At 41.4% G+C, this 12,761-nt stretch overlaps 1 protein-coding gene across 1 annotated transcript in view; it reads right to left on the bottom strand.

Moving 5' to 3' along the window:
• Positions 1-1,583: 1,583 nt before the first annotated feature.
• The window catches only part of LOC136421320 (uncharacterized), a 47,504-nt gene continuing 36,326 nt past the window's right edge, over positions 1,584-12,761 (bottom strand). The window contains exons 11-15 of the mRNA XM_066408542.1: positions 12,100-12,144; positions 11,133-11,242; positions 10,121-10,632; positions 9,644-9,752; positions 1,584-8,288 (exon numbers count right to left, since the gene is read on the bottom strand). Of these exons, the coding sequence (XP_066264639.1) occupies positions 7,853-8,288; positions 9,644-9,752; positions 10,121-10,632; positions 11,133-11,242; positions 12,100-12,144 (1,212 nt within the window). The 3' untranslated portion in view covers positions 1,584-7,852. The remainder of the gene's footprint in view (positions 8,289-9,643; positions 9,753-10,120; positions 10,633-11,132; positions 11,243-12,099; positions 12,145-12,761) is intronic.

The raw sequence follows: 12,761 nt of genomic DNA, 5'->3' as shown, positions 1-12,761 counted from the left end.
AAAAACTAAAAATCCCTCATGAGATGGTGCCATCTCTTGGACATGGACAAAGTCAGTATCGACTAACCGGGAAAAAAGCCAATATTAGGATCAACTTTTATTTCTAAAAATTGCCCGAAGCCCGCGTAATCGACAGGACGTCGGCCGTACTTCGGCCGAAAATGCACATTTGAAGCTCACCAACACGTCAGCCGAGCTGAATTTCTTATTTGTGACGGGGACTTTATAACAGGTTAGCACAGCCTGGGTAAATTTTATGAGTAACAGGTAGGAAAAGGGAAATCGACATTGCAATTTGCAAAAAAATACAAAACTTGCAAGCTATTTCAAAAATTCAGGCTTGGTGTTTTGGTTCACTTGATTACTTGGTATTAATTAGGATGTCTGGAGAAATATTATATTTTCACAGTACATTGTCTGAAGGACCCAGATCTTGGTAGGCAGGTTATGACTGACAGTTAAGTTGTGCTACAGTAGCAGCAAATTAAACAAAAGCCTCTTTGAGTCTTGACGTAATCTTGCAGAACATAGTCTCACGAGATGATACTATTTCTAATGTGTCTAACAACAATTAATCAATAAAGAAACAAAACGTGAACATGAGTACAAGGTAGCAACATAAAAGCATGAGAACAAGAAGAGTCTGAAGACCCAAAATCTCCATGAAATTTGTATTTATATATGATGTGCTGCTACAGCAATTACAACCGAATACTGACAGCCAGTCTTTGGAATCAGTTGCAACAATGAAATTTTAAATTATGATCACCACCTTACTACCCATATATATCTATCAGCTCTGTGTATAAATGTTCCACTATCATGAGATTAAACCAGCTATTTTCCTCATTACCAGCTGTTGGGACCTGGGGAATTCTTGTCCCAGATTTGAAACCAACAGGTGTGACGATATCATCTAGATGAAACATTGTGTATATATGTTGGATTTGTTGGTATATGGTAAGTTGATCTGTGCGAACGCTCACAGACTTTCCTGTGTAAGGTTTTGCCAAGCAGGTATTTGGTGATGTATTTTTATGTTTTAAATTACGCTAGCTGTGGTGTGGGTCCATATATGTATGTCAAGGGCATAACTTGAGAAACTTTGACCGTATCTTCATTGGAAAAAAGGAAAGGAAAGTGATGTCGAACCAGTTTAGCTTAAATGAACTCAATGAACAGATGAGCTAATCTTCCGCTGGTCGTGACAGAGAAGACAGACGCTTTGTACAGTATTTACAGGTTCATTGTACCAGGGAAATTCCCCTAGCTCTTTTCTACAAGCACAATGAACATTGGACCAGGGCTTAACATCCCGTCCTGAGGACTGCGACCCTTTCACGTAGCGTGCATGTCAGGTGAACGACAGCCGGTATTGAACACCGGGCTTCTCGGTCCAGAGGCAAGATCGCTAACCACTGGACTACTTACGCTATTGGTAGGTGTGTAGCGGTTGTGGAAATGGAGGTCATGTTCGAAAATGGTTCACCTGACGTTTTCCTACAGTACAACAAGAGGTTGCTCATATAATTGTCTAATTCAGTTCTATACATAGAAAAAAGGAGAACAAAGAGCCCTGGGTGTTCGCTGATAAATGTTTTAATGTTTATGTTTAACAATGAAATAAACGTCCCCGCAGGGTGGTGCAGGGTCCGTAAAGTAAAGTATCACAAGATGATAGGACTGGCGGTTCTTATCGAGAAATATTGCTTCATAATAAAGATGACATATAATGGACGAAACCATTAAATTCTTGGGCCATCATTAACAATTATCAAGTATAATGGCTCATCCCTAGACAATTAATCGCCAAATACAACAAAATAAACCAGGATAGTAATTCCTAGAAGTGAATCAGGGTCTGTGATTTCACACCTTACAGCAAGATCCATTTCATGCATTCATCTTACAACTAGCAGGTCACTAGCAAAGGAAATTAACAAACACCTTACCCACAATGTACATACTATAGGTACTTCACGGAGAATTGTGTCCTACGGACTCTTGTTAAGACTTATCTTTGGTATTTGCAGAAAGTTTTTTCAAAATTGCAGAACTGGTAGAACTTCTGACAACTTGCGATATTGCAGGTAACTGAATAAAAGTATTTTGAGCCCTTATCAGAATACAGGACAACAGACAATGTGTGATAGGTTCTAAAACAACTAATTACAACAGTATAGATTGTAACCCGTAAAATCTAGGTAATGTATCAAGAAGTTGAAAATGTAGATGCAAATGTTCTGGACATTAAATTACATGTAGATCCTAGAGTTTCTACAATTGTCAGCAGCTGAGAGTCCATAGTGTCAGTTAATATTGTCTCTGAAATGATAAATGCAAGTGCAGTCATGAGGGCTATTAATACTAAATATTCCTCTTCTCACTAAATGTCCAACTGATCCATTGAAAAATATATAGCAAGTAAATTTTATGGATGACATGAGCGTGCGCATTGATTTTCGCCTGGTTTTAAAATAGAAAACAAGAAAAAGATTTTTTTGCCTTTCTGCAGTGGTCAACATACCGAAAATAGTACAATAGGTTGCAAACTACTGTCAGTTTTATAGCAAAAACGTTCTAGATGCATTTGTACATGTAAGAATGGTGAAAATCCGTAGAAATGCATTCTACAACTATTGTGTATAAAAGCTGTAATAAGATTGCTCCTCATCACCAACTTACAGGAAGACACAGTGCAGCCCTCATATCAAACTTGTAATAGGACAATATAGTCTGTAATGGACCGATCCAATCGAACATCATATCAAACATACATTTCGAACACTTCTGTCAAAAACACCGCTAGTAGACGGAAATGTCACGTGTTAAGCAGAGTATGTATATCTGTGACAGGTTTTCCACTACATTGGCTGCATGAATGCTCAGAAAAAAATTGAAATGAAAAAGAAAACGGCTCAGGCACTCATGGGGATGGAGCAGGTAACACATTGCCAACTACTTCAAAGTCCTCTAGTGCAGAACTCCGTCTCTTCTGTACTTGTGTGTGAAACTGCTTAATATGAATGTGACACGGTAAGTAAAAATTGCATTTTAATTGTTGATTACTAAAGATCATGCAGCTGTAACTCATGCAATCAACACAGTGGGAAACCTGTCACAGATATACGTACCCTGCTTAACATGTGCATGTACCAACAAGATAATGCTATGCGACGCAACCCGCTTACGCATTGACCAAAAACATTACGCTCTCACCATAACTACATCTACCCCCTCCTCAAACAACCCTACTCTGTGCATACAGCCGTCCACAAAGAAGGCATAGCATTTTTCTTTAATTCGCTCTGAAAGGGTTTCAAAAAGCCAAAATAGCTCAACAGAAGTCAGTCCGCATTATCGACAGCCAGGCGGATGCGGCCGTTTTTTGTCTGTCGGGGGCTGTTTTTGACGGAGATGTTCAAAATAGAACGGGGCGGGGCTTTTGGTATTCGACTTGAACGGTCCATTGCTGTGCCAAATAAGATAACAGGATAGGGTCAGATGAAGTAACTAATGTCATGCGGTTGAGTAGATCACTGTCCGTATGTTGAAGACAGAATTACAAGAAGGGTGATTTCAAAGGCACAGCAATTAAGTCAGACAGTCAGGACAGCAATAGCGGAGTGCTAGTCTGTAAAAGAACTTCAGTTGAGGAAAAGTGAGCAGAGCCAGCAACATTTAGTCACTGTCAGTCTGCCTCATGACTCAAGAGACTCCCGTGCCCAGTGTGTGGGAAACCTTGTCTCCGCCTTCTTCATGTGCTATACAAACCCGGATCTAAATTCATAATTTAATGATTTTAATGTTGACATCAGTGTTAGTTAACGTTTTATTGAATACAGGGACAAAAGACTTGTTGTAGTAACGTGTTTTATTGCTTCAATTCTTCAATTCTCACATGCTTTATGGTATTCAAGTTTGAAAATGTGAATATCTTGTTTTTTGCGCGCGCGCACTAGATTTGGAGTCTGCAGAGGATGTCATCCATAGAATTTACTTGCTGTGGCCTTACAATAATTCAGAGTATCAAGCAGACGTCTGCAAACATGCAGGAATAATGACTTCATTGCTTTTGACAGGGTGAGTATTACATGTAATACATAAAAACCTTAACTCCATTCCCTTTTACAGATGATCCGAACTATATCTCTGTCCTCTGCTACCAAGGTATACAAGCTGTACCTCTAGACTACGTATAGTATACAGACTGTTGATAACATTCCTCCTAAATCCTTGTGAGAATGAAACACCAGAAAAATAACTGACAGCTTCCCATCAGCAGCAGCAATATGCAAATAGATACAATGCCCTTCCTAACCAAGCAGCTAAAGACTAATTCTACCCAGCAGAACCCCAGCTGTAGGAGGGTAAGGACTGGTAGTACTGAGTCATAGCCGGCATTTGTTTCTGGGGAGTGCTGATTTTCAACATATCGTGGTCAGGTTCTTTTGCTGGAGAAATTGTAATTGCAATGGAGGCAACTGAGTCATACATGTATCTTATCATCAGGTACTAATGCTCAGCTATGACGGACCATATACAGTAGAAGCCACTTAATTGCACAACGGATTATAGAGCACTCCATTTAATTGCACTGAATCCCAAAATCCCAAACCGGTTCCCATTCTCTCCATTGAGTGACTCCACATATCTGCATGGCACATTTAAATTCGCGGGGATTTGATTTCGCGTCAAGGTTGACATGGGGTGTTGTCGGTAGTTTTAGGTTCAAGGCAGCGCTATATTCACATACTGCTACAATAATAAAAGACCGGCGTCTTCACGTACATCTAGTCAGAAAGCACACAGTGACGCCGCAAGGGCTACAGAAACATAGACGGACAGTCACTTTTGGCTGTGCGGTGGTGACTTTTTTTATGGCAGAGCTGAATCCGCGTCCAAGAAACTTCATACATTCTCCCGAAGGAGATATACGCGGGTTCGGCTCTGCTATAAGGAGAATGGTCTGTCACTGATCTAAGTCATCTAGCCATATCTACTCACTGGATACGTAGTACAGTACATTGTACAGTAATTCACTACCGTTGTGTACACAGTCAAATCTGCACAAACATGAGAGGGGCCTCACTGGCGCTTACTGATTTCACTCACGTGTCCTGAGATGTCTTTCCTGAGAATTTGAAATTTACTGTTTTAATACATGAACGTGGCCAAAACACGAGGTGAAATCTACCGTGTTACCGCACTGTACCTATATACATGTGTAACAAAAGCTTTTTAACATCTAAATGCGTGCTAACAAGTTCATACAGCACACCATGGTTTATAAACTATTCACCCACCCCCCACCCCCATGATACAGTACACTACCGGTCCAGCTGGGCAACTTCGCATTATTGCACCAGCCAGTTATTGCACCAAATACGCTGACAAACGGACTGTGCAGTTAAGCAGATTCTACTGTATTTCGAACAGAATAGGTTGGAAAACTGAAATTTTGTGAAAGAAACTATGAGGTAAAAACAATGGGTTTGCCAGACTAGGTGTTTTATAACAACGAATACAACCCAAACAAGATTGGCAATGGTAAAAAGACATTGCCATGGCGACGGTTGTTGTTGTTTTAATTTTTACTCTTACTACCCTGCTTAGGGCACTGATAGGTGGTGCTATTCATACGGGATTTCTATCGAAAAGGGCTGATGAAAATCTGTTCTGTTGGGCAAATACAAAACACACACACAGACAACAACAGCACAACTACATTCTACCATACATGTACCCCGCCAACAGAACGAACATCGATTTCATCACAGCCTGACAACTAAAAACAGGCCACTGATAGGGTTTCCACCATACACCTGAATGACTATTCTACTCTGCACCATGTAAGGCAAAATTCTAACAACATAATTATGTAGTCCACTTACCAAGAGACACAGCACACACAATGAAACAACATCCTTATGTTTCCTGCCCTATTGTCTAGAATTAACGGGTAGATCTCAAGAACGCGAATGCCCAGGACTGTCCTCTGGGATTTTTAGCTTAAGAATTCCTATGGAACTCCAATCCCAATGAAAATGCCTGGAATTCTTGGAGTCCTAATGAAATGCCATATTGTAGGAATCTTAGTCCACAGAAATGTTACTTTGTAAAAATGTGTCACCCGCAATTCTCGGAATTGCACAGGATTATATCAGCAGGATAATCATCTAGTACTAGTAGTAAGTGCTGTTTAGTCTTGTCTCTTGTGTGAATCTTTCTAACTGGCTTGCTAAATTTCCTTTCGGCAGTGAAATTTTCATTGATCGATCTGATTATGATTTCCATTTTGACATCATTCCAGATTCTGTCCTTGGTTTCAAGTATTACTGTCTACTTTTTTTGTGGTATATATTTGTATGGCTTGGACATGTTTGTTATGTCATTAATGGGGTTTATGTCCTTTAACTATTCTGCTTGTGAAGGTAATTGAAGCAGCGTGTGCACAATCTTTATCAGTACAAACTTGATGCAGTTATGACCGGTTCCCAGAAGAAGGGCATTACATGTTATAGTTGTAAGGACCAACATTAAGACATTTAAAAACATTGTAACAGCCACACACTGTTTTAGAAAAGAACAATATTACTGTAGATCTGAGTGGCCATGTAAACATAAGCCTGACACATCTGTTTAGCAGATGTGGCTGTCTGTCTAGGTTTTCTTGGAGGAATGTCCCCAGGGGGCTGCATGACCCGCATTCTCTCCTTTGCACTGCTAACATTCCAAACATTCTCATTGGCTTAAAATGTCTTTGGACAAATGCTTGTGCAATTCCTAGAATTGTTGCAAACTGCACACAATAATTCATTTGGCTCGCCACTGAGGCGTTGCCAAAAAAAGTGAATACAAATACACAAAATGTTTTTTGTCGTCTCTACAAACCCCATAGAGACCAAAAAAAAATGACAAAGTAGAAAGCCCTACAAAAACGGAAGCTAAAAAGGCTGGTACTCAAGCTTTTTGGCCGGCAGCGGAGCTTGGGTACAATGGGCAACCTGAAATGTGATGGGCAACCAAGTTTCTGGCTTAAGGTTGCCCACTGGCCTGACTTTGAAAAGTGTTTCAAACCCTTTAAGTCTACCAAGTGCCCAGCCACATAATGTAGCGTATTTAAAGTATACAACACACAGTTGTGTTTTTGTTTTTACAAATGGGCGATAAAGTTCTTTGTTAACAAGTTGCCAACATTTCAACCTGGTCCTGCTGCTTTCCTCAGGACAATTGGCTGGATCTACTTCGTGCTGTAGCGCCACCTAGCAGTGGGAAGTAGAACAAGTCAGTATTGCCCTGAAGATTGTGGAAATGTTGGCAGGCAAAATCCATTTGGTTTTGTTGCAAAGACCTTTATTATCTAATTATCTACCAACCAATTGAAACATTTTGCTCAATATCTCGCTGGACTGCACTGAATTTCACTAAATTGAAAAAGGCACCAATTTGTTGCCTTTTTTTTTTAGAATGTAAAGATTTGCAATTGGGAAAATGACACAACAACAGCAAATCTTGTTTTGATGAATTTTGATCGTTGTACATTGGTTTCGAATTAAGCAGCAACACTGCGATTTCCATTAAAGTGGAGCCCGAACAGAATGTGACATTTTGCAATGGGTGCAACCATTTTGCAGAGGTATTTTTCCAGTGTGACCTCATTGCACATCAATGTGACCGCAAGGAAAAATTGGTCCAGTCCAGTGAAATACAAACTTTAGGGATTAGTTTATTATATTTCTATGCAGCTTTACTCTAGTACAAGTCTCAAGTGTTTGTCATGGAAGAACCTTTTACTTCAGAATCTATACCTTTAACAAAAGATTATTATGTTTTCACGGCCAGGAACTGACTACTGTCTTCCCAAGAACAGGGCCATTGGGATGGTGATGCCCACAGAGATGAAGTAGAGGATGACACACAGCCTGTCCAGCACCCTGCCCAGCTTGTGGTAGTCTGCTTCCTCCATCTCAGTGTCGTCGTCAGCCTGAACCAGTTTGTTGAGAACGCTGTGGAGCATGCGAGTCTCGGCCTGCATGCTCCTGCTCAGCTCCTCCAGGGTTGTCTGCAGTACCAGCTGAGCGCCAGGTGGCGTAGCTGCAGGCTTTATCCGCACAGACTGGGCACGACTGTCTGTGTTCATGTCCTGGGCTTCCTGCTCCATAGCAATGCCGCCATTGACATAGGCCAGGTTGACACTTCCACCATTTTCCTTGTGCTCAGGAGGTGGGTTTTTGGCACTCAGGTCTCCGAACAGTAGGAAGGTGGCCAAGTACCGCAGGAAAAACCTGGAATGGGGTCACATATTGTCAGTTTGAAGTTTTCAGTTCAAAAGAGCACATCAAATGTTACATATCATTCCGGGGAATAAAAAGAATAGAATCTGATGTGTTTTGTACATACAGTAGACCTGTACTAGTGATCACCTCTGCATGCAACCAGCCAGTTCCTGTGGCAACTTTTTTTCAGATTATCTCTCTCATTGAAGGAAGCAAGTATTAAAGAGAGTGTTGTCTACAGTGCCCACCTGTCTGTTGTTGTTCACCTTGTAGTGCCTAGTGGCACATAGCTCAGCAAATTTCCTTGCTATTTCTTTAACAGGGTTGCTGTGTCTTCCCCTTTAAATTTAACATGCTTGAGGCATCTCCGCAAACGCAGGACCCCCATTTTACTTCCCCCCAAAAGATGGGTGCAGCCCCAACCAAGATGCCCTTCTCAGGATTTGAACTGAATATCCCAGTTACCAACTAATTGGAAACTGTGAGGCTGCTACCAGTTGAGTTACAGGGACATCCCTGGCCTCCTGTCTGTAGTGACCATTTTCTTCAAGTCCATGAGAGGTCACCAGTAGAAAGACTAATGTATGTGTGCCAAATCTGTGACTATGATTGCTGTGTGACTACCAGTGCTTTGTGCAATACAATGTAATTCTTTTTTCAACATTTACTTTTTTTTCATTATCTATCTGACCTTTGTCAACTTCTCCAAGATCCATATTGCAGCCATTCTGCTTTAGGTGCATCAGTATGTCCCCAGAAACTCAAGGCATGGCCACCCAGCTTTGGTGTTTGATATACTGTATCACCTTAGAGCTACATGCATCATAAGAATGACTTTTCCATCCATTCATCTCTTTCTAACAAACCAATGGTAACTTGGAGTTTGATGGGGCCTCCAGTACAGTTTTTGTGAAACTGGACATTAACCTAAATGTAGCATGCGTACTGTGCAGTTCAGTGGCTGGTGACCCTGCCTCTGGACCAAGAGGTCGTGAGTTCGAATCCCGGCTGTTATCGCTCACCCAACATATACGGTACTGGAAAGGGTTGCAGTCTAGCCTGAGTGTCATCCTGTTTCAGTTCCAGGCTCTACCTTCACCAAGGTAGAGCCTGGAACTGAAACAGGATGACACTCAGGCTAGTTGCAGTCCTTAGGACGGGACGTCAAGCCACCGTCAACTGTTGATTGTACTTGTCGAAAAGAGCTATAGGGGAATTTCCCTGACACAATGAACCTGTGAATACTGTACATAGCGTCTGTCTTCTCTGTCATGACCAGTGGAAGAGAAGCTCAACTGTTCATTGAGCTAAACTGGTCTGAGATCACATTCACCACGACGTATACTGGCTTACAACAGACCAACCTTTGTGCCCAGGGGGGCATGTCTCCTTTTTTGCTGCTTAAGTTGATGATTACACAGGTGAACAGCATGAAGAGTCCAATCAGCCCCATGCACACGATGATCACCACGGCTGGAGAACAAAACAAAACAATACATACATCAAACAGTTTTATTCATCTTCAAGGAGGATGTTGGATTCTGGGATGATGAACTTCGCTCCGTCATGCTTTACAGGGTCTTGCCTCACTGAGGAATCGGACAGAACTGAACAAGGCATGTAACGTTACTAAGTTAAAGTCACAAACTTCTTCTTTTTTTAAATATATTTTGCCTTGCCAAGCATCATCTAGATATCACCGTAAGGTTGTGCTCAAAAGGTTGGAATGTTGGAAAGTGAGAAAATTGTGGTTGTTGATCTTTACGTCACTGTTCGTCATCATTATCCTATTCAGGTGTTGAAACTCAAAGCCTAATGTTCCAGAAGAAAGTGTGTTTTACCTATAAACGGCATCTTGTCCTTGACCGGAAGGAAGTCTGTGATGACCACTAAGGACACCACCATAGCTAGTAGGATGGTGATGCCGAAGCCAATCCGATCGCTCTTCTCGATGGGGGTAGCAAAGGTGATGCACATCAGCACAGCCAGGATGATGCATGGTGAGATGGTGGTGGCGATGTGGTAGATGGGATCTCTGGTGAAGTCCAATATCATGCAGCCTTTCCCAGCTTCTGTTTGAAGGTATGCCACGACTTTCCATTGGCCAGAGATGATCTGTGTTCTGGTCTTACAACCATTGTAACCTGGCCTTTCTGCACTGGGACATTTTAGACGCTCCCCTGCTGAGATACTTGATTCGAAACAGATCGGACAGTTCATGGTGTCCACGGGGAAGAGGTACGGGTCCAGCGTACAGGTTGTAGTGGTCAGGGCCTCCACAGTCCAGTTGACATGCCCGTCACTGGTCACAAGCACCTTGGACGCTGGAAGACTTTTGTAGTTTGTGTCAGCACTGGAAAATATCAAATGTTGCAGTTAAAATTCCTGTGAGGGACTTTCAAGATTTTGTGTTGCACCAGAATACAGATGATGATAGCTATGTTTTAGGTGCCATTTGTCTGACAAGTGTATCCGACTGCGCAGTATGGATGGTGTTTGTTTGTTTGTTTGTTTGTTTGTTTATTTGTTTGACACCATAACTCAAGAAGTTGAGGATGAATCTGAAAGATATTTGGTATGTGGATAGGGGTTCAACCGTTGAGAACAGGAAGGTCAAGTTTGATAATGGACCCCCTAGTGGCTTTCTATGGTCATGAATTTTTAGTGGTAGATAGCTCTTAGGGTAGAGAGTAGCGGTGAGTGCCCCCAGCGGCTTTTTATGAACTGCAGGGGCAAATTTTGTTTTAGACTTTGAAATCTGAAAGAGAGTAACTCGAGAAGGGCTTTACGAACCATGGAGATTTTTAGTACATGTATGTAGGTTTCATATTGATAGATAGTATATACACTCACTTCTTCCTCAGTTGAAGAGTTGGTTTCCAGACCCGTGTGTCTGGTAGAAACAAACTCCTGATGTTGCCATATTCCTGCTCAATCCAAGTCAGTCGATGGTCCACCCATTCCTGTTGTGAACAGATATCATTAACATGCAAGCAATTGGTCTACTTACTGCAAGTGATTTAATCCAGAAGTCTAATCTTAAAATTAGAATTACATGCCGTGCATGTGAAACTTGTATGTGTCTTATGCATACGGGCAGTTCTACAGGTTGACCAATTCAGATCGAGACATTGACCAAGCAGTGTCTACTGGATTAGTCCTATTGAACAGTCATGCCTCAAAGTGTAAACGTCTAAACCATACATGCACATTGTATTGACTGTAAAGTCAGCTTTTTGGAATGTAATTTGCCTTTTCTATCAACATAGGACAGTTCATGCAGTGGTATTACATTCTGTTCAAAGCAATACAAGATATTACCTTTGTGAAGGATGTTTACCTCCACCTGAGGTGTTGCTTTTGGCTTGTAATGATATGTTTGTCATATGTTAGCCAGCATAACTCAGGAAGCTATGCATGGCTGATTGTGATGATATGTGGGTAGGTCTTGGAAAGAAAAAGGTCCAGTTAATTTTGGGCCTCGTAGCTACTTCCCATTTTTGTATCCTCTTTTCTAAAAATGTTATGGTCTTCATTTGATGGTTGCTAAAAGAAGTCAATAAAAAAGTAATTCCCATTCAAATCATGGTCTCTGGGTGGGTCTACAAGGGAATTTGATTCCCATATGCTTCTAGGGTAAGACCACTGCCACAGGGACTAGCTTGGTTTTGCACTGGAACTATAATAGCTTCATATCTGTGACCAGCAATGGAACTACAGTACATGTAGCTGTCAGCTCTATATGGGCCTCCTCCTGTGGAGATGTGAGATCTTTGAACTCTTGTTATGAAACAGAATTGACTTAAATGAAATAACTTACCGCATTTAAAGAAATCGCCACCATGACTCTCTCGTCTTTCTCGTTCTATGAAGGAATAAATGTTAAAGGTAGTTAAGGTAGCAAGATTATGTTTCTGGTAAAAATTATTTCATTGTCTTAATCGGCTAGTCAATGAAATTGTTCACATGTTACACAGGATTAATCTATTTCTTCTATAGCTAATTGCTGATTTATTTTCCTAATTGTAAATGCTAAATTTATGTTGACAAATCAGTAGTATTCAGTGCAATACATTGTGCATGTAACAGTGAGACCTTTATGCCAGATATCTGTAGCAAACAAGCCTGTATACTCTTTGTGGAGGTCCTGACTGATACACAGGTTAAGCTGTGTTAGGTTACTCTCCTATTACAATGCTTAAGACCCCGTTCACACTCATTTTTTTCAATCGCGATTGAAGTATAATCGCGATTGCTCGATCCGATCGCGATTGAACGCAAATAAAATTTTGTGCTCACACTGCTTTTCGCCAAGTGGATTAAAGTACACCGTGATCCGATCGCGATTGAAGCACCGCCATGCCATCGGCGATCATTCGGTAAATGTCCCTCTTTCGGTGACATTTCCCCAGTTTGGCCTGCACCTCCTCTCTCCCCCAGATTACGATGAGGACCCTGGTCTCCTCATCGCGCCACCCGCCA

Source organism: Branchiostoma lanceolatum, chromosome 16, assembly GCF_035083965.1.
Source record: "Branchiostoma lanceolatum isolate klBraLanc5 chromosome 16, klBraLanc5.hap2, whole genome shotgun sequence".
Classification (NCBI taxonomy): domain Eukaryota; kingdom Metazoa; phylum Chordata; class Leptocardii; order Amphioxiformes; family Branchiostomatidae; genus Branchiostoma; species Branchiostoma lanceolatum.
Note: the sequence above shows the minus strand (reverse complement) of the source record. Positions and strands in the feature narration are given on the sequence as shown.